Genomic DNA, 22229 nt, shown 5'->3' on the forward strand with positions numbered 1-22229 from the left:
TATAATGATATAAAACAGAGACAAGAAGGAAATCCTCACAATTTAGAAGCTGGAACCAGGTGATGTCTGGCATTTATGTTTGAAAAATGACTTAAACAATGAATCAAAATCATTGCCGCTTAATTTTCACTTGACTCATCAATTAATCACCTAGCTTTAATGACGTTTTTTATCAGACAAATTTAATTTTTGTTTATATTGTTGAAAATTACTTATACAATCTGACAAAAAAAATTGTCTTTCTTCATGTTCGAGCAACACAGGTCTCTCCCTCTGTGTGGAAATTATATTAGAGTTGATATTTTTATTATCCATATTATTATAAAAAAACAAAACAAATCATAACAAAGGTAATGCCTATTGATAGAGAGCAATTTTTGTTACCCTAATTTTAACCCACTGAGCAGATAAATCTATTAATCTTTAATGTTACAGTTTAATGTCTTATTTTGAAACTTTTCAAACTATAAACTATAAACTATATATATATAGTATTATTTCTGCAGATGACAAGAGACAGCTAAGTCATTTAGAAATATGACTCTTAGCTGACCTCTTGTGGCCGCAGTCAGTCAGCTATATTATTTAGGAGCTGTTTTATTAACAGTTTTCTTGTCTGGATATCATACTATAATGTCTTGTGTTTACTGCCCTCCGTAAAGTATTATTATTATTACTTTACTTATTAATAATTATTATTATTTTGAGTGTATTTAGACACATGAGTGCTCTCTTGTGGTCACAGCGAGGAACTGCAACATTACATAAAGTAAATACGTGGCTAACACGTATTATTATTAGCACAATCATTGTTAAAATCAAAATGCACAAATAATTGTGTAATTGTGTGTGTGACTTTTACAAATTATATAAAACTGTATTATGAAAAGTTGTTTTGAATCAGGTCTTGTCTGTTGGTGAAGTTGACTGATTTCATGACTGTTCACTGCCCTCCAGTGGTCACAGTGAGGAACTGCACCAACATCTGTCAAGCTGGACATGATAGCATAGTACCACTTCCGGTTAATATTTTCAAAATAAATCTAAGTCACCAAACTGCGGCAATTATTATAGAATGAACAAAAATGTAATAATAATGTTAAGTGTTCTCTGGTGGTTGTAGTTACAGACTACAACTCCACATTCTTCAGTAGAAATAATACAGATATTTGTTGTATTTTAAAAATAAAAAAACGACATATTTACAATGTATCGTTAAACTTCCCACGGCCCCTGAAAGCATCATTCCTCTCCTGGGAACGTCAGCCGGAACTAGGAAGTGTTCAGCGTGTTGTCGCGGGTGCTTTGCTGTTGCTGGTTCCTTCTTCCTCCTGGCTCAAATGGCGAGCTCCGCGGGCCCGGGTCGGACTGGACCGGGACTCTGGTCCTTGGCGCTGCTACTGCTGGTGCTGATGGGACTGAGCGGGCCGGTCAGTGCCGTGTCTGAACCGGGGAAATGGATCCTGAACGTCGACAGTGTGAGTTTCATTTTTCTAGCGGTGACCCGACACACAGGATATAGCGTCGGAATTTTTTTTTTTACCGTTAGCTGATAGTTTCATATAGGAAACAGGTTAGACAGGAAGCTAAAGGAGCTCAACGGTGGTTTTACTGTGTTTAAGGAGCTACGGACCTAAAACACTGCGGCTGCGCGGTCGCACATTGCGCTGCGTCAGAAACTACGTAAACAACGTTGGCTAGCTAACGCAGAAGCGAGCCACCGGTTCGGTCTAGTCAGCACGTTTTTCTGGAGGCTGAATAAACAAGCTAAGGGGGTAAAGAAGTGCCGTAGCACAAGAACAAGTTCTTCTGAGATAGATGTGTGTCATGATGTCTGCTAATGTTTAAATAAAATGGACTTGACTGGAGTTTTAGCCACGGATTTATTGTTGTGTTGCAGTTCCACACTGCGGCCACTAGAGGGCAGTGATCACTCATAATATTTAAAATAATCATAATAATCATAATAAATGTAGCCAAGCGCAGATCACAAGTTTTTGAATGCTTGTTTCTTATTTAATTGACAAGAAGGAAAACTTTATTTTCTTTAAAATAGTTCATTGTGGTCATCGCTACATGCTGATGCTCTGTTGAGGTATATAAATCTACTTTTCAGAAACATTTGATGTAGCTTGATGACCTTCCGTGAGGATGTGTTTCACATGACTGTATTTGTTTTTCTCTTCTTAAACTGTTTTATTTTGGCCCGAAGAGTTCAAACTAGTGTTTCTCAAGAACAAACAAAAGATTAGAAAAAAGTCTGTAAAATAAACTGAATTTTTGTGAAGCAGAATTTGAAGTCCAAGTTACGTTCTTTCAGTGAGTATTTTTTATAACACTTTGCAAGATTAACAATCAGCCGCTCTGTGTGAGGTGTAATGCATTTTAGGCATTCAAAGGCTGTCAGACACAAAGAAGGTTGTTATTCTCACTACAAGAAGTCTGATCACCTCCCTCTCTCTCTCTAACCCAACACCGTCATGGCGGACGGCCGCCCACCCCGAGCCTATAGGTTCTGCTTGAGGTTTCTGCCTCTTAAAGGAAGTTTTTCCTTGCCTCCGTGGCCAAGTGCTTGCTCATGGCGGGAATTGTTGGGTCTCTGTAAATAATATTATAAAGAGTTCGGTGTAGACCTGCTCTGTATGACAAGTGCAATGAGATAACTTCTGTTATGAATTGGCTGTATAAATAAAATTGAATCGATCAGTTGCTGTCTGGGTCTAAGAATAGAGGGTGTCCTATACTGTACACATTGTGAAGCCCCTTAAAGGTCCAGTGTGCAGGATTCAGTGGCATCTAGTGGTAAAATTGCAGTTTGCAACAATTCAAATACCGCTCGCCTCGCCCTCCCCTTCCGAGCGTGTAGGAGAAACCCGTGAAAAACGTGAACGGCCCTATCTAGAGCCAGTGTTGGGTTTGTCCGTTCTGGGCTACTGTAGAAACATGGCGGTGCAACATGGCGGCCTCCGTGGAAGGGGACCCGCTCCCTCTGTAGGTATAAACGTCTTATTCTAAGGTAACGAAAACACAACGATTGTTATTTTCAGGTGATTATACACTGATGGAAACACACTTATAAATATTATATTCCATTTCTGCCAATAGATCCTAAATGTTCCACACTGGAGCTTTTAAGATAAATGTGTGATTTGTGATATTGATTCACTTTATTTGTGTTTGTTTGTTCCAGGAAACTCTAAAGAAGCAGACGTTCTTCTACTTCCATAAAACTCTGTTCAACAGCAGCTTCATCCATCTCAAACGTAAGTAGACCCTCCTGGTGTCAGAGATTCACTTCTTCTGCCGTTCAGTTTTGATGCATTCAAAGGAGCGGTCTGTCTAGAGTCAGATGAGAAGATAAATGTCAGTTTCATCTCTGTGAGTCCAGTACAGAGAGAAGTCCGGGACGTTTTTAAACATAGCTAGGCACAAAGACTAGAAGCAAGGGGGGAAACTGCAAGTGTAGCTCCATCAAAAGTACAAGAACCCGTCTGACTCTGAGTAAGACGGCAAACAGAAAACATAATGAATGAAATGTTGTTTTCCATTCGACATGCCAGTCCTGTCTGAAAGCTGCCAGTAGTTAACTTGATGTGTGTGTGTGTGTGTGTGTGTGTGTGTGTGTGTGTGGTCAGCGGTGGCAGAGACTTGTAACACCTCGTCTCCAGTCCAGTTGAACGTGTCCTGGTATCTGAGGAACTCTCACTGCTACAATGAAGTCTTCAACCTAGACGTGAGTTTTCTACTCCACAGTCCTCCACTCAGCTCTTCTCAGATCCTGAACTCGGCCCAAACACTCGGGTCCAGATTTTCAGCTCTGGTTTGGTCTGACTTTAGGGTTTGTAAAAATGGAGTTATGTATTTCGATTGTGCCTTAACCTGGGTTTACTAACCCACACAGGCTCCCTTGATATGCAGACAGGGATGCAGGAGACATCTAGTTGTTTGCTTTAAAATAAAAATGATTGAAATAGGTTTGAAATATATCAGCGTTTCTCTTTCACTCTCTTGAAAATGGATGACAAAGTCAGATTCATGTGGCAGATCTGATTGCGAGGGTTGTGAAACGTTTGGGGCCAGAAAATTTAAAGTTTATTTTTTTATTTTTTTATAATAAAAGTTTGACAGAACCCTGAACCGGTCGAACGCGAGACAGAAAATCCAAAAGTTACTTATGAAGTCATTTATCTGCTCTGCTCTCCACAGCTCTGCTTGTCCTTTTGCGAACACACAGTGTGAAGTAAAGCCCGGATGTTACTGTCCAGCTTGATGCGGAGCTGAAACTATTAGTCGACTGACAGATTAGTCGCCTGACAGATTAGTCGACTGACAGATTAGTCGACTGACGGTAAATTAATCGGCAACAATTTTGATAACCGATTAATCGTTAATGTCCGTTTTTTCAAGCAAAGATGCCAAAAACATTTCTGGTTCTCTATTGTGAGGATTAGTTTGTTTGCCTTATGTGATGAATATCTTTGGGTTTTGGACTGTTGGACAAAACGTCATCTTGGGCTGAAGGAAATATTGCGATGGACATTTTCTGGCATTTCATAGACCAAATGATTCATTCATTAATCGAGATTTTTAATCAGATTTGTTGATAATGAAAATAATCGTTGGATGCAACCTGAGTTTAATGCAGTGAACATCAATCAGTGACATGTTAGGACATATATCATTTTGAATTGCTTGCCTATGATCATTGTTAAATGACTGTTCTTTACTCAGTATTGATCTGACGTCTCTGTGTCTCATATTGTTTGCTGCGCGTCGTCTCCAGACGTCGCAGGCAGGAAGTTACTTCAGGTCGACGCAGGTCAGACCGGGAGGAGGAAGCGGATACTTTGTTTTTCACCAGTATCCCACCATCACCTGCCAGCCACACATAAACCCCAACACGGTGATGCACACACACGTACACACACACACACTGTGTATATATTGACACACAGTGCAAACAATGAGTAATAAAGCGAGTGTGAGTGCGGTGATTGTATTTTAAAGCGTGTGCGTTTGTTTTACGACAGTTCGTCCTGGAAGACTTTGAGATGAAAACCCGGCTGACAGAACCGGCTCGGCAGCAGCAGGTGAGAGACTCGTTCTGCTTCTGTGTCTCCACCAGCGCTGCACATGAGAAGAAGAAACAAACAGCAGTTTGAACTGTTTTGGTTTGCACCCTGAATTGGATCCCGAATTAGTTTGACAACTCATAAAGTACAAACCGACCCCACTTACACTTCATCCGTCTTAGAGACAGATTTAAACCTGATTAGTCAAACCCCCTCGGTGTAGAGTTAACCACAGGTTTGAGATTCCAGTTTTTGTTGAGAACTAATTTCTGTTTTACCTCGAAGCATATATATATATTTATTATTTCCTACTGTAACTGTGTTTACATGTTCTCATTTAATTAATGTTATGAGTCACGTTGGGCTACGATGTACTTATGTAACTGGAGTTACATCCAGGTAGTTATGTCTCTTCGTCTCGTTCCTGAAAATGAGCCTGCTGCTGTGCGCTCACCTTGTTTGCATTCATTCATTCATTCACTGCGATGGAGAGCAGCGATCGCAGTGAGCAGAAGGTTTTCAGTCGAGATGTCTTTGTTAGATAAAAGAAAAGCAGAAGATACTCTCTCCACCAGCATCAGAAACCTGTGGGAGAAAACAGAAACAGCCCAAGCTGACCAATCACAGTTCGTGTTGTCCCCATGTGGAACTGTATCTCTGTAGCCGCCGTAGCCCCGACAAGTAGCTTCTTCCTGAGGAGGCGCGTGTCAGCTACCAGGTAGCTGCTGCCGCTACACCAGAAGCCCTTAATGCACGACTACGAAGACGGCTTTAGTGTTTATTTCCTGTCACACTGTAGGTGTTAAAACCCAGAGAGCAGACGTTTCGGGAGTCTTTACTCTGCATTCCTGTTATCATCATAGCTCCGGTCCTTTTGTTTACACGCGTTCTGGTTTGTCAGGTTTCGTCATATTTTGCTGCTCAGTTTCTGTTCTGAATATCACACTGATACTTGGAAAATGGTTCCTGTTTGCTAAAACACAACTTTGAACATTGATAAATCTCTGTGTATACCGTATTTCTGTTTATATCACAATAGTGTTATTCACAAAATAACCACAGTCTAATTATTTAAATAAATAATACTCTACTAAATCTACTTGTCTCTGAACACAGAGCTTAAGTAAAAACAGAAACTAGAAAATAGGATTCTTTATTGAAACCAAGATAATCGCAGTTGTTGTTATTTTTTAAGCAACGTTAAGAATTGTTGTATTTATTCTCACTAACTATGTTAAACATGTATCGTCTTAAATCTACTGTTTGTTTTTCAGCCAGTCACTGAGAAGCCTTCAGGCAGGAGGAGGAGAGAGGTGGAGCCTCCGAAACCAAAGGTGTGCACTTGTACAACATGCAGTAAAGACAATAATCCGTACAGTACAGTAGAACCTGAAGGAACAAGTACAGTAAAAGTTTAGTAGAACGTACAGTTTGACTACCTGCAGTCAGACCTACGTGGGAACCTCGAGTGAAACCTGTAGTAGAACAGTACTGTCGACATGCTTCACTTCAGCATGCTGGTAAAATGAAGCAGTTCATAGAGAAGAACACGTAACAGAACATAAAGGAGAACCAACATGGAAGAACGTTAATTTAACAGATATATGATGCTGATGACTGATGCTTTGTCGTTCTTCTCTCTCACAAACAAAAATCAAATAATGTGAACAGAGACATATTTAAATATATAATAATGATACGTGCAGAATTCAGGGTTCTCTTATGACAGGTCACAGAAACAACAAAACAAAGCAAGAATCCGTGGTGTGTTCATTTATTTGAGATGTTTAATGATTAAATGTTTGAGCGTGTTTGCCTCAGTTCTCTGATTTGATGTCTCTCTGTCTCTCAGGCTGCTGCAGCACAGAAGGAAGGGGCTTCAGCGGGAACAGGGAAAGCTGCTGTCCCTCGTAAAGAGGTCAGTCAGTCTGTCCGGGTGGATTACTTAAACCTGAACGAGTAGCTTGTGACCAGGAGGTTGCTGGTTTGAATCCCAGCATAGACACAGCAGCGTGAAAAAGTGTTTGCTCCCTTCCTGATTTCTTATTTTTTTGCATGTTTGTCACACTTAAATGTTTCAGATCATCAGACAAATTTAAATATTAGTCAAAGATAACACAAGCAAAATGCAGTTTTTAAATGAAGGTTGTTATTATTAAGGGAAAACAAAATCCAAACCTACATGGCCCTGTGTGAAACAGTGATTGCCCCCTAAACCTAATAACAAAAAATAAGAAATCAGGAATGGGGCAAACACTTTTTCACACCACTGTAGCTCTGCTATTACAGAACAGTATTTAACCTGCAAAGCCAGGTCACCTAGCCAGCAATCTCATGTCAGCTGACATTTTCGCTCCACCTTGTTCAGCAGCGTTTTAAAACCAAAATAAATGCCCTAAATGCCACGTGTGTGTCCAGGCTGGGACTTAACACAGCCGGGAGTCAACAGATGTTTGAAGTTGCATCAAAGTCGCAGGCGGTTGCTTTTGTATTTACGTTAAAACTGCTCTGTGTTGTTGCGCAGGCTGCTCGTCTTCGCGTCGATGCGGTGGCTGAGAGCTGGGAGGACGGCCCCTACATGTTCATCCTGAATATCAGAGAAATCAAAGACAAGAACCAAGCCCCCGACCCCGCCAACCCCCCCACGCCCTGGAGTCTACAGCGTCAGTCACACTCATACATAAACCTACACACACACATTAGCACTCCTTTGACCAGGACTGTGTACTGTACTACCTGACTTCCTCTGTTTTCAGCTTTCCAGCTCTATTGGAAAGCTGGTAATGTAGCGGTGAAAGTGTTTAATTATAACAGGAGGTTCCTCAGACCAGATGCTACATTTCAGATTTGCACCAGAGACATTTTTTATACTGTAGGTTTTACGGATGTTGCCATTATGAAATACTTAAACACTGACTGTATTCTGACATTTAAAATAATATTTTATCCAATTTTTACTACAAAGGAGAGCTGGAGAGTGCACGCTTAGCCTACAGTAAAAAATAGTCATGCAGTTTTAATATGTTTGACAGATAAATGCATGAAGAGTGAAAGTTCATTCTGCTGACTATTTATTTTTGTGCACTTTGTGGTTCATTCGTGGTACACTTGCTTGAACCACACAGTGTTTTAAGGTCGACGCACAGTACCTACAGCTAACAAAATGGATTTATATACTGAAACTGCTGCCAGGATCAGCTGTGGACGTCCTAAAGAGGTTTATAATAATGTGGCGTGAGTAGCTGCAGTGTTCCTCTCGGAGGTGAGACCAAGTCAGCTGTGGTCATGTTCCGAGTCTCCAAGCTTCGAGTTTGAATGTAGGAAAGCAGTGACCGCTCAGTCTGATAGTGTCTGTCTGTCTTTGCAGTGCAGATCAGCATGAAGGGTCCTCATGACTACATATCGGCCTCTGAATGGCCTCTGATGGTGGTAAGAACACACACACACACACAAAAACACACACTTAAATAACTGAAATCAAACATTACATGTTCAGCTATAGTCTGGTGTTACTGTAGGTTTTTGTTAATGTCAACAAATCCCGTGAAAGGACCAAAACCAACAATGTGTTAGCCCAAGCCCATTGGTCCCGACTGAAGACACAAGCATTTAAAAACAGCTCACAAATATATAGTTTGTTTTTTTTTTTGTTTTTTTTTTTAAAGCTGGCCACTGTAGTTTTTAACAAACTTTATTCAAACAGGAGTAAATAACAGAATAAGGAAAATACAGAATATCACCAGACTTATGCTTTAGTTCAAATAATTAAAACTCATGTCCAAGTGTTTTTTAAGAGCACTTAAGAATCTATTATATTTGACAAATTATCCCAAAGTCAGTAGTGTCTCTTTCTTTAATTCTGTCTCCAGTTCTACATGGTGATGTGTATCGTGTACGTGCTGCTGGCGGTGTTGTGGTTGGTTCTGTCGGCGTGTTACTGGAGGGATCTGCTCAGGATCCAGTTCTGGATTGGAGGAGTCATCTTCCTGGGCATGTTGGAGAAAGCTGTTTACTACGCCGAGTTCCAGAGCATCAGATATGAGGGCTTGTCAGGTAGGTGAAGACGCAGAGGTGATTTTCCTGGACAGGTGAACGAGCCAGCAGAGCTTCAATCAGTAATGCGTTGCAATGGTGTCCTCCTGCAGTCCAGGGGGCGGTGGTGTTTGCGGAGGTGCTCTCTGCGGTGAAGAGGACTCTGGCCAGGGTGTTGGTGATCATCGCCAGTCTGGGATACGGCATCGTCAAGTAAGTCTTCTCCTTCTCACAGCTCTCTGTGTAGTTTAAACACAATGAGGCTTTTAAATTCACTTCTAACTCGTACCCTTTCATGAACTTTAATTTTAACAAGGGCAAGGACCACAGTGTGTACTGTAACTATAACTAATGATCACTGTCAGATAATCCTTTAGGCTATGAAATGTAAAAAGAATTATGAGAAATACCTATCACAAGTTATCAGACAACATAAAATTGCTTATTTTGCACGAACAGTATTATTGAGAGTAATTTTGTTGACACTGTCATCGCTGGTGTGACGGGGCCCTAAGACTCCTTTCTGCCCCCCAGGCCCAGACTCGGTGCTTTGCTCCACAGAGTAGTCGGAGTCAGTCTCCTCTACTTGATCTTCTCCATCGTCGAGGGGATCCTACGAGTCAACGCTGTAAGTGTGTGTGTGTGTGTGTGTGCGTGTGTGTGTGTGTGTGCGTATGTGTGTCTAACCTGTTTCTCTCTCTAGGATCGAGGCGACAACACCAGCAGTAGATTTTTGTGTGACATAGTGCTGGCCTTCATTGACTCCTGTGTTGTCTGGTGGATATCCTTTAACATGTGTATACACACACACACACACACACACACACACACACACACACACACACACACACCAGCTTCATCAGCTTAAATTTTCCTAATTGATCATTGACCACATCAGTGATCAGTAATTGATTCATTATTAAAAGCTTAAAGTACAAAAAAAAAAGTGACTTTCCTGCAAATTGCCAGTCCTCCTGCTCTGCCTGGCGGGACAACAAATGACCAAACAAAGTTCAGAAGATAAAACATAATTCTGAGCAATTTCCTCCTTCAACATACAGGTCTACATGGTCATTTTATTGGAGCGTCTGAATTCTGAATTCAAAGTTTGCGCAGTAGTGCCCTTAAACATTACCACAAACCAGGGGCACGGCAACAAAATCAAAGTTAGTGTTGCTGAGAGAAAGTTACTGCGTGCTATAATGACGTCATACTAAATGCTGTACATTCATGGTTTTGCATTAATTCAAATCGCTATGATGATTTCTGTGTAACGGCTATTAACAGTAGCGAAGACTCTTTTTAAAATGTTTCGCACACCAGTACAACAGAAACCAAAATTGAACGCTACGTACTTTTCAAAGCAGCTTCAGCAGAATACTGTACTTTCAAATGTTCAGAATTGCAAGAGAGAGATGGAAGTGAGGGACAGAGCGCACTTATGAGAGAGAGAGAGGCAAAGAAAAATTGTTATCAGGTTATCATAGTTCATAAAAATACAGTGCTGATGAGAATACAGCAACCTCTGTACTTTCACACCCGGGTCTATATAATAATAAAGAACCAGAAATAACTGACTCGTACTTGTGACTACTCATCATTGTACTTGATGCTTGAGTTTTAGAATATTTTATCATAGATTTGTGTTCCCAAGGTCAAGAATGAATTTACAGTCTCAAAGTAACAATAGTTTTACTTGAGGACAGTGTTTGACAGCGACCAGCCACCGTTCAGTAAACCAGCCAGCCGTTGATGATGTGCCTACTGCCACTAGAGGGCGATAAAAGACAAAAACCTGCTGTGTCCTCTGTCTGTCTGTCTGTCTGTCTGGATTCAGGCTCCCTTTCTGCATGCTGTGCTCTGCAGATTTGACTCCCGGGCCTTCTTGGTGTTTGTGTTTTGTTCTGTTTGTTTGTGTTTGTTGGTAGGATGGGTTTCACCACATCACACTGTACAAAAATGAAAACTCTTGAAGACTTTTCTAGCACCGTTTGAATGACGGGTGCAGGGCTGTCGTACAATCTTTCACCCTCTTTCCTTCCACATCCTGCTTTCTTCCCTTCCTTCTCTCTGTACTCTCCCTTCTTCTTTTTATCTGTCATTCATTTGTTTCTCTTTAGGCTGAAGATGATGTAGTTCTCCTGGCTGCTATTCCTCTGGCTGTGCTCGACTCTACCCTCTGCTGGTGGATATCCGCTCCTGCATCTTCCCCTGTTTATTACTGCTGAAAGTTTGTTTCTCTCTCTCTCTCTCTCTCTCTCTCTCTCTCTCTCTCTCTCTCTCTCTCTCTCTTTTTAATGTTTTCTATTTTTCTGCTTTGTCCATCTGTGCGTATAGTCAGTGTCCAGCAAAAACCCTGTGCACTCAATGCTAACATCATTTAATTAACCAAATTTAACTATGAACTATTTTAATATGCAGTAGGTTTGGCTGTATGTTTATATTAATTATTGAAAGTCTTTTGGCTTCATTAATCGATAAAAAAGGATCAGATACAGTGATCTTAAACTGGAGATGAAAACCTAAATCCCGATGAGTCAGCTGCTAGTGTTTGTTTTACCCGTTGCTGATATTCCTTGACTGTGTCGTCACATCTTTGTGAGTCTGGCTCAGACGATGAAGCTGCTGAGGCTGAGAAGGAATGTGGTGAAGCTCTCTCTCTACAGACACTTCACCAACACACTCATCTTCGCTGTCATAGGTACGAAAAATACTGTTTGTGTTTTAATATTTGCTGAAACCCATTTCCCGTCTTTAAAGCTTGTATGTGTTTGTGCTTTTCAGCGTCTGTCATCTTCATCATTTGGACCACCAAGACCTTCAGGATGCCTAAATGTCAGTCTGTAAGTACTTGAGATTTTGGATTAAATCAGCAGGATTAAATATAACCTTTTTCATCTTATAATATGCACAATATTTAATATTTAATATATTTATTACTTTGGGGTTTTATTGATTCATTTCTTTTTTAATTTTGCAATTTTTACAAAAAAACATTCACTGGTTATATTGAGAAATGATGAACTGTAAAATCCTGACCCCATACACAGTTCAGCCCTCCTTAAATGTATGTTTATTTACAACAAAATAGTTTTGCCAAATACGTATCGGAGGCAACAAAATTGCTGCCTGAATTAGGTTCAGTGGCAAATTTTATTGCAGTTGAGGAGATGTTATGTTCTTGTGCCACACTTGATGTACTCTGAGTTAAAGATAACCATAAATTCATTAATCATGCTTTAGTTGCAACGAGCAGAAATTGTTGGAAAACACATGAAATATGTTATCAGTGAACATTTTGCAGATATGCTGACTGGTTCATTACAAACGTAAAAATTAGTGGTATATACACTTAATATTCCAGTTGTATCGTGGGTAAATGGTGATTTCAGGAGTTTTCATTCATAGGTTTTTTTTAAAAATGAAAATCAAGTGTTCATTTTATGAACTTCCCATAATACTTGTATAGTACAAAAGGGGCTTTTGCCACCCTTTGTTAGTATAATTTGGCAAAAATACACAGTTTAATTGTGTGACTCTATTAATTATTTTAACCTTGTGTGTTCTTTGATTTATTCTCTAAATTTTGTCAGGGAGATATTTTTTTTATTTCATCTTCAGTGTTTTTTCTTACTGTAAATGAACATTTTAATGCATTTGAAGTGTTTCCATTCAAAATGTCTCTCTCTGTGTGTCTGTAGGACTGGAGGGAGCTGTGGATAGATGACGCGTTCTGGCGCTTCTTGTTCTCCATCATCCTATTGGTCATCATGTTCCTATGGCGACCGTCAGCCAATAACCAGAGGTACGGGGGACGTCAGGGCTGTTTATTTGACAGTTTTTTTCTCTTTTTAACTATTAAGTAAAGCCAGTTTCTCTCTCTCTCTCTCTGTCTCTCTCTCTGTCAGGTATGCCTTCAGTCCTCTGTTTGATGAAGAGAGTGAGGAAGAGGAGAAGGAGCCCATGATGAACGAGGCTTTCGGTCAGAAACCTTCCTCCTTGACTCTCTTCCTCTCTCCTCTCGTTCTGCTTTCCTTCCTCACTTGTTGCCTCCTCCCTTCCCTTCCTGTGTTATTTCGTCTCGCCTCTATACCTTCAGTGCCCTCCCATTTATTCAGTTAGTTAGTTAGTTAGTAAGTTAGTTGGTTGGTTGGTTGGTTAGTTGGTTGGTTAGTTAGTTAGGGACACACAACAATTGCCTCTCAGCCAGTTAAATTATCGATTAAATAAAAAATGAAACATAAAACTTTGCTCTTAGTTCAAAGTGCCACAGATGTTTACCTGCAACTTATTTGGTTATTTCTGCGTGTGTTTGTATTTTATTTGGAAATTATCATAATGATGAATTGAGACTAAAAGATATTAAATTATGTTTATTGTCAACAGTGGAATAGAGCATAAAGTTTACAAGCACTGTGTGCAGTCGAACCATCTTCGGTATATGACCATGGAAAGTTATAAATGTGAGGTCATTACGTCCTCACATCCATACTTTTTCATATTGGCGTCTTTATTTTTTTACTCCTGTGTTTCTCCAGAGGGGATGAAAATGAGGGGCGTGAAAAATGAGACCAATGGTGCGGCCAAAGCCAACAAAGTGGTGAGTGACAATGAAATGCTTTCAGCTCAGAGGGACGGCATTCAGGCCAACACTGGGCGTCTGTACACACAGACGCAGACGCAGACGTGTCTGTCGGTGCTTACGGCCCACGCAGCCGTAAGTTTTGGGCTGCGGGTGGGATGGTTCACACGGACAGATGTGAAAAGTATAATCTGGGCTTTACTTTGATAACTGTTCTCCTCATTTTGCCGAGCAGACTGTGTTCATAATAGTCTCTGTGAGGATAAAATCGATGACAGGTGATAGTTTTACTACCACAGGTACAGTTCAGATATTCAGCAGTTGCTTTTATCCAGAGTGAAACAAAGCACCAAAATTACTTTTCGTGTAATTTTAGTAACTCTATAATGAGTTTTGTCTTTAAACATGTGGAATATCATTTATTTCATCAAACTGAGCCAGTCAAATGTCCTGCATTGTGTCTTGAATTTGTTGTTTTTCCAGGATGAGGATCTGAAATGGGTAGAAGAGAACATCCCTTCATCGATGGCAGATGTGTAAGTCATCATCAGCATGAAGTCAGCATGTTGGAACTGATTATTACATATCACAAGTGATCATAAATTAATGTATTAATCAAATTTGATGCTGAAAGTCTTTTTTTTCCCCTTTTCACAGCGCTCTGCCCCCGCTGCTAGACTCTGACGAGGTAACTCTACTGTTTTTTTCACTTCATTATTAAACTATGGTGTAATTGCATACTGACAATAAGATAAGATTAAACTTCATAGATCTCTGTTCAGAACTGAGGTAAATTCAGGGTCAAATAAAATTATACAGCAACCAAAAACAGAAAATAAGAGTAAAGCAGTTTGTTTTGAAAGTATCTGTTGTGTGCATTTAAAGGTGGCGTATCCGATTCTAATCCAGTACACGTCTTTTTGTCAAATTTAGCGAATATATCCGTATCCAGAATCACATACCCCACCTGAGTGAGTCTGGCACCAACATGGCCGCCACTGAAAACTGTAGACAGATTCAGAGAGTTAGTCCATTTAGATAAAAAATAAGTTGCACACAGTATTAAATGTATATAAATCTTAAAGAATCTCCTCATTATCTTTAACCTGAAAATAATAGCGATTTTAGTAAAAAGCAAGGTTATATATACAGACGAACACACTTTAACAAAGACAGACATGTTTTTTATGCACTTATTATTTAATGTCAGGTTGAGACATGTATTACTCTCCCTTCGACTGCAAGAAAACTTTAATGTATTCAAAACGTGTAAACACAAAAGAGGAAGAGAAAATTATGCCATTTGTTAAAAAAAAATTATAAAAGCGAGTTATAAATGAGGTATTTTTTACTACAAAGAATTTTAATAATTTTTTGTTTTACTGAGACAAATTATTAGAAAATTTCTTCACACAAGATTGATATATGTCCGCAGGAGACACGCACATATTCAACACACACACACACACACACACACACACACTTGTTTATCATTTTTGTAGTTCTGATTGTGAGCAGCAGAGGGTGGCAAACAATCTGCAGAGAGCAGTTGTTGCCACGGTTACATCACATTGTTGTTTATCCTCTTCTCATGGTTGTCATGGCGAGCAGAACAATGTGACGGTGATGCACTCGTGTGTGTGTGTGTGTGTGTGTGTGTGTGTTTGGTGTTAGTGCTGCTGCAGTCGCTAATGATCATCTTCAGCACAAAAATAAACAAAATATAAGAAACACTGATTATGTATCTGATGTTAAACATAAACCTTCCAGTCAGAATCTGTTTTATCAGACATTAAATGTTTAAAATCAGTTTTTGTTTATCTCCTCTGTTGACTGTTTATCCGAATTTTTCGTACCATTTTCCAAATTATTTACTCTTTGATCTCCAAGCTGAACCTTTTTAAGTGATCCAGCAATCAACTAAGTGCCTCTTATGTAAAATCAATTTCTTATGTAAGCTGCTGTACGAACACTGAGCGATATTAAAATCCATAGAAAATATTAAGCACTTGCACACTGGAATGTCCTCTATAGTCTTGCTGTTGTAAGGAATGAAGCGAAGAGTCAAAGAGGACAAAGGAACGAAGGAAGAAAAGTTTTAATCGGCTCACATCTATTAGTTATACTAGTAGTTGTAATTGAATGTTGTAGCGCGCTTATTTTTTCCTGTCGCATCAATGATTTTGTGTTTTAAACTGCAGGCTGTTTGACATGGGAGTGAACACTAACAATGTAATGAATCTCCCTTATTAGAGGATGAAATAAAGGGGAAGTAATTGCCTCAACCCCCTACTATTCGTGTCCTTATGGCAGATTATGTAATGCACTCTTGTTATTTAAGAGGTAAATTAGGGAGAAATCTGACCCTAACCTGCACATTATCCCTATTATGACATATTATGTAATTCATCACGACTAAGGAGGGAATTAAAGGGAAATTGCTTTACCCTGCAACCACCCCAATGCTCAGTTTTTTCTGTCATGTCCCCGGGGCTCACTGTACTTTGTGTTGTTTTGCAATCAGAATAAATCTTATCTGGATTTTGATAGCCTTGCTATAGCCCCCCCTATCCCCCATCCCCACAATTTGAGAACCAATGAACTATTCTGTAATTTTCTTACTGTCAACAAATCCCATGAAAACACCAAAACCAACACAGTCAGTTTTTCAGTACTTTCTGACTTCCTTTCTGTGGCTTTCAGTCCCAGGCACATTGGTTCCTACTGAAGGCTTAAATCTTAAAAAACAGTTTGCTAATATATAGTTTAATTTAAAAAAAGGCTCAGTAATTTCCTAAAACAACTGGTCACAGTAGTTTTTAGCAACTATTACTCACACAGTTGGAAATAGTGCATTTGTTGGGGACTATTTTCAGCTTTGGATTAAAAAATATGTTGGCTTGTATGCGAGGAGTACAAGGCAACGTCAGAGATTTCACAGATGTTTTCTGGCAGAGAGGACAAAATGACGTAATTTTCTCTGAAAGAATACAAAGAACAGTGGCTGCAATAAAAACTATAATCTGTGACCAAGATCAGTTGATATACTAAAGTACATATAATTCACTAACTCAAAAAAAGGATTTAGTTTTAAGTTACTCTTTAAGGAGGTAATTAAGGGGAAATCAGTGCTTGTCCTCCATCTCCCATCTTGCTCAATGTTTAGCTAATACACAGACTCTGATGTAATTAAATAACCACAAATAACACAGTTAGTCCTGTTCATTTCTAGGGAAGAAATGGGTGGAAATGAAAGAGCTCCTTGACATTTAAAAAAAAGGTTTGGCTTTCTTTCCTAGCAACCCATCACCTGACACCTTTCTCCATCAATCTGCCTAAAATGGTAAATTAGTGTTGAAACCAAGAAGCGCAGCTAGTTTTCCTACAGACCAGACTTCTTGTTAAAAGTGGACAAACTGGCTTCTTCGTGTCAACTGTGATCTCTTCTGTCACTCTTTTGTTTGTGGTTTACATCCCCCATGTCTGCAACTAAAGGAATCATCTTAATAATGTCAGCCTCCTCACTGAGGGGGGATAGAAGATGGAGGGATGCAATGAAGAGGGGACGAGGAAAGATAGTGTTTTAAGAAAGTCTGAAATACTAAGACGTCCATGACATAGTCTGCCACTGATTTAAAGATAAGATAAAAGTCTTCTTTTCTATCTAGACCTATAACGAACAGCAATGTCACCTTATTTTGAACATTGACTTGGAAAACATGAATATAGCAACGTTTGGGTTTACAGCCAGAAAAGCTAACAGACTCTCAAACAAGCTCTTTTTAAAAGCTGTAGTAGCTTGTTAATGAAACAAGTTTTTTTTTGTTTTTTTTGTTTGTTTGTTTTTTTGCACAACACACGACGACTAACATTAGAAGAACGGAAATTAGATATTAAAAGCTTCTTGTAGAAACAATGATTGACTTTGTGTTTCTAAAGAGATGTTTGGGGTTTTCCCGCTCACGTCAACACAGTCGAGTGTAACTGGAGTGGCATCTAGTGGCCATTAGTGGCACTGCAGTTTAATGCACTTTGGTTTCGTTCTGACCGACATTAAGGGGCCAGTGTAGTCCGTCAGAACTGCTTGTCAGATGGTCGAAAAGCTTCGGAACCCCCCCCCCCCCCCAGAAACGAGCCAGGGTTTGAACTCTCTAGCTTTCTTTTTTGTGCAGTATGAATGTCTTCCAGGAGAGACTGTCTGAAAATGTGTACCCCACCTTCAAGTGTAGCCGTTTGGAACAACTATAAACACTTTTGATTTCCAACGTGGTCGGGCAGCGCGTTGTAAGAACTAGTTCTGATTGAGTATACCCCGGCCCTTAGCCCTGCATGAAAAAACGCAGTCCCCTGATTCATTTGAATGAGGCTGCTTCATTGACAAAGCGGGTTGCCAACACTGAAGGCTCCAGCGAAAAAAGAAAAGTTCAGATGTAAGGTTGCCTGGCAAAATAACTGAATCTGGCTCAACTTTTCCCAGAATGCAGTGCAATGTCATTTGGCAAAGTGCTGCATTGGCCAATCAAACAAATGCAAACGCTGTATTTCTACTGTTTTCCTTACAATCGTCATGATAAAATCATTGTCACCATGATAATTTTCCATAACTTTACTTTGTGTTTGGTCCTTAACCTGTTTCATGCATAACCCATGCACAAGACAAGGCCCATAATAAAATGGTTTTCCCAGTTTGGTGTGGAAGCTGTTATAGCAGAACATTAATGCCCATGGTTTTTATCTTACATGTGCAGATGTTGTGTGAATGCAGCGTGAGCTCCGAATCAGCCAGATGGATCAGTGATTAAATGATCAGTAAAGACAGAAATCAACCAAGTTTCTAGTATGACATTGCCAGGCTAAAAGTGTACAATCACCATTTCTCCGCTGCTGTAACAAAACGTTATTCAGTGTGATGGTGTGTTTTCTGTTGCAGGAAACCTTGACGACTAAGTTTGAGATGTCCAAGATGGAGTAAAGCAGAAGAGGAAGGACGGACTAATGGAGGGAACATGGAGTAGGAGGAGTGTTTGGAAAAACACAAGTCTGGTAAACAGATGGATAAATAAGCCAGATTAATAACGAGGTGGAGTAAAAGAAAGGGATGGCTGATTAAATGCACATGTGAGGAGGTATAGATGGACTGATGAAAGGGAACGCAGAGAGGAACGAGACGGCGTGTCTGTATGTGATTTAATCCCTGAATTTATGAGCTTTGTAAGCCTAGATTGTACATACACTGGGAGTAAAATCGACCACAGATCCTTTTCATTTTTTATTTTTATTGCCTGTTTGTATTTATATTTCTATATATATATATATATACAGTATATTTTGACAAATTTGACATTTATGAGGTTCTCTGCTACAGAGTGGCTTATTTGCCTTTTCACCGTTTACATGCGGAAATGTGATTGTTTTTTTTTTTTTTTTTCTTTTCAAATATTGTCTCATCAGACATTTTGTTTTCACTGTTCCAACAACAAGAGATCTCCTCGTCACTGCTGTTGGGGGTTAGTTTAGTTTTTTACGTTGGCCGAGTTCCATACCTGTTGAGTGGGTTTCTTTTAGACTATTTCAACCTGTAAAAACCAAAGTTGTGAATCTGAAAGAAAAAAAAAACATGGATGTGAATGAATACATGAACTTTTTTCTCATTCTTACTTTTTGGAGTTGTGAGGTTGGTCATTGAAGGTAGTTTTGGTTTTGGATCCGTACAGTTCCAGCTTTGCTTTCCAGTGCAGTTTGAACCATTAAAACTGTTCACATTTGGATAATTTCAAATGTGTGAAGATGATTTTATTTTATTGTTTGACTTTTTCTTTGTGTCTGCATAAAGGAATTGTGGCATGTTTTTGCATCAAAAAGGACAGATTTGCTGCATCTGGCTAATTAAAGTCAGTTAAAATGTATGTCTTTGATTCACTTTGATGAAATACTCCCCTGGTATCATTATTAGCATTTCACGTCACTTGCTAGCCTTCTTGATGATGATGATGTGCGTTAAGGTGACGTGTGTGGTCGCCTCAGAGTTTTAAAGCCAGAGTAAACTGCTAGCAGAGCCTTAACATACACAGACCGTCCCTGTGCTGCACATCGCAGGTACCACTGTAGCATAAAACATGCTTAAGGGCCCCGACACACCAAGCCGACTGTCAGCCATTGGACACCATCAGGCTGTTGTTGTCTGTTGCTGCCAATTGAGCCTGTGGAACTGATGACTGCAGCTTGTAAGATAACACTCTGGTTGGCTGTTCAGCCAGGTAAATCAGGGATTTTACCAAATTAGAATAGTTTTTATGTATTTTTCACGCTTGCCGTTTGCCTTCTTTTCATGCTAGCGGCGTGGCGCGAGGGCAGTGTCGGTTGGTCGGTCCAGACTGAAGGATCTCAACAACTGGAGGATACATTTTGTACAGACATTCATGTTCCTCAGAGGATGAATCCTCCTGACTTAGGTGATCCCCTGACTTTTATTCTAGCGCCAGCAGCAGGTTGTCACTTTTGACTTTTACTGAAATATCTCAACATCTATTGTATGAATTTCCATGAAATTTGGTACAGATGTCCATGGTGCCCAGAGGATGAACCCTAGTGACTTTGCTCGTCCTCTGACTTTTCATCTAGCAGTTTTGAGTGAAATGTCTCAACAACTATTGGATGGATTTGCCATGGGCATACTCATATCACCATTAATTTCCTGTCTCCATTTAAGTGTAAACTAAAATAATATTTTTTTTTAAAGTGAGAACCCTGCCAGACTCATGCCAATCTATTTATGGTATCTGTCATCCCCATACACAGAAACAAAACCTCCCTCCATTGTCTTTTTATTAGCTTGATCATGCATAAATATGACCACTTACACACTCTGCTCACACACACACACACACACAGACACACACACAGACACACACATAGACTCACGCATATTACTCCTGTCCCAGTCTCATGTGTGTAGCGTTTTCTATGACGGCAGCCATTATCGCTCTGAGTGGCCTGTACAGCCAGCAGCCAGCTCTCTGTGTGTGTGTGAACATATAGACTATCGTGTGTGTGTGTGTGTGTGTGTGTTCCAGCCTGTAAAGTGTTGACAATGACTTGTCTGAATGGAGTAAACGCTCCATACATCATCCAGTTCTGCTGCAGGGAAAAGTCCACTCTCCCTCTCTGCTGTCTGCTCCCATCAGCCTGCAGCAGCTCACAGCCTGTTCGCTGTTCTCAGGAACATCACATAATATGTTTTTGGTTATTTTGGCTGTTTTCAGCAACGTTTGAGATTGAAATTATGGATGGCATTATAAAGTTCTTTTCTCACAATCCTTCTTAATAAGGTCTTTAACACTGAATATCTGCAGATACTGATTCCATATTTAGATTTTCTTACACAACACAGCTGCACTCAAAGTAGACGAACATCAGAATTGGTAAAGCAAATTCAGTTTACATAAGACATGTTTGACCGCTAGTGTTGTTTCATTTTCTGCAGGAGTATTCAATTTTATTTACAGTATATAGCACCAATTTGTAACAGAAGATATCTCATTTCACTGTTCATATAGAGCAGGTCTAGGCCGTACTCTTTATAATACTACTGAGCCAATACAACAACAAAAATGTGTCGCTGTCCACGTACTTACAGACTGTGGTATAAAATCCAAGTAATGCAATTGTCAGGCTTTGAGAATCTTTTTTTTTTTTTTTACCCACAAAGCTCATTACACTGAAATATCTGCCACAGTGTGAAAGCACAGAACAGTGTTTGTTTATAAGGCTGTTAAATTTAGATGAAAATGGTTTTAAGAATTAAACATCTGTTCCTTCTGAATTGTTCAGTTTCTAGTCTGAAATGTGGAGACAGAAGTCGCTTAAAGTAATTACACTTATTTAAAAGCCTTTGTAATTACTTTTTCTGTTAATCAATTTGAAAGACTAATTGTGGATTTTATATGAGTGGTGGATGTCTCATTTTGGGGAGAAACGCTTCAGTTTGATGTCTCCACAGTAAAATGTGTTCCAGGTTTGTCTCTCATAGCAGCATCTGTTTGTTGTTGTCCAAAAAATACCTTGATTATGTAAAGAACTGTGCTGTTTGGGTTGTCAAAAGTTAATAATAAAAGTTAATAATAAAAAACTTAAAAAGTTAATCATTAGCTTGATTTTTCTGGTCCGATGTTTATTTTTTTCCCTTTGGGAATTTGTGAAAAACAAATTGACAAGCTGCTCTGGAGCCTTAAGATCATATCTGGTGCCTTACAGTTTCTCCAGACTAAGAAATATGCTATAGACACATCATGTGTTCATGTTTGTAATGATGTATGCGGTCATGATGACAATCTGAATTCTGTGGGATCTTATTTCACCACGCCTACAGCTAGCTCTAAGTCAACAAGGACATCATTTGTGTATTTTAGCCATCTAAAGAGCAACACACACCTGTTTCTCTCTGTAAGCGGCTTGACATGCGCCAGGTTGTTTAAAGGTGGAGTGTGCGATTCTAATCCAATACACGTCTTTTTCAAATTCAGCAAATATCTCCTGTTGTGTGA

The 22229-nt window shown here is 39.6% G+C and overlaps 1 protein-coding gene across 2 annotated transcripts; it reads left to right on the forward strand.

Moving 5' to 3' along the window:
* The first annotated feature begins 1256 nt into the window (after positions 1-1256).
* zgc:162698 (Transmembrane protein 87A-like) lies at positions 1257-21827 on the forward strand. 2 transcript variants are annotated; one of them, XM_044203936.1, is made up of 21 exons: positions 1257-1478; positions 3191-3263; positions 3636-3733; positions 4784-4903; positions 5031-5090; positions 6347-6406; positions 6925-6990; positions 7597-7735; positions 8440-8501; positions 8942-9125; positions 9218-9317; positions 9639-9732; positions 11225-11293; positions 11697-11805; positions 11889-11947; positions 12806-12909; positions 13013-13086; positions 13643-13704; positions 14170-14222; positions 14344-14374; positions 18617-21827. In XM_044203936.1, the coding sequence occupies exons 1-21, from the start codon at positions 1341-1343 to the stop codon at positions 18656-18658; spliced, it is 1797 nt and encodes a 598-aa protein (XP_044059871.1). In that variant the 5' UTR covers positions 1257-1340; the 3' UTR covers positions 18659-21827. The 2 variants fall into 2 exon arrangements, with proteins under 2 accessions (XP_044059871.1, XP_044059870.1); XM_044203935.1 differs by lacking the exon at positions 11225-11293 and adding an exon at positions 9808-9885 and having other exon boundaries at positions 1258-1478.
* Positions 21828-22229: the final 402 nt, after the last annotated feature.

Source organism: Siniperca chuatsi, linkage group LG7, assembly GCF_020085105.1.
Source record: "Siniperca chuatsi isolate FFG_IHB_CAS linkage group LG7, ASM2008510v1, whole genome shotgun sequence".
In the NCBI taxonomy this organism is placed as follows: Eukaryota; Metazoa; Chordata; class Actinopteri; order Centrarchiformes; family Sinipercidae; genus Siniperca; species Siniperca chuatsi.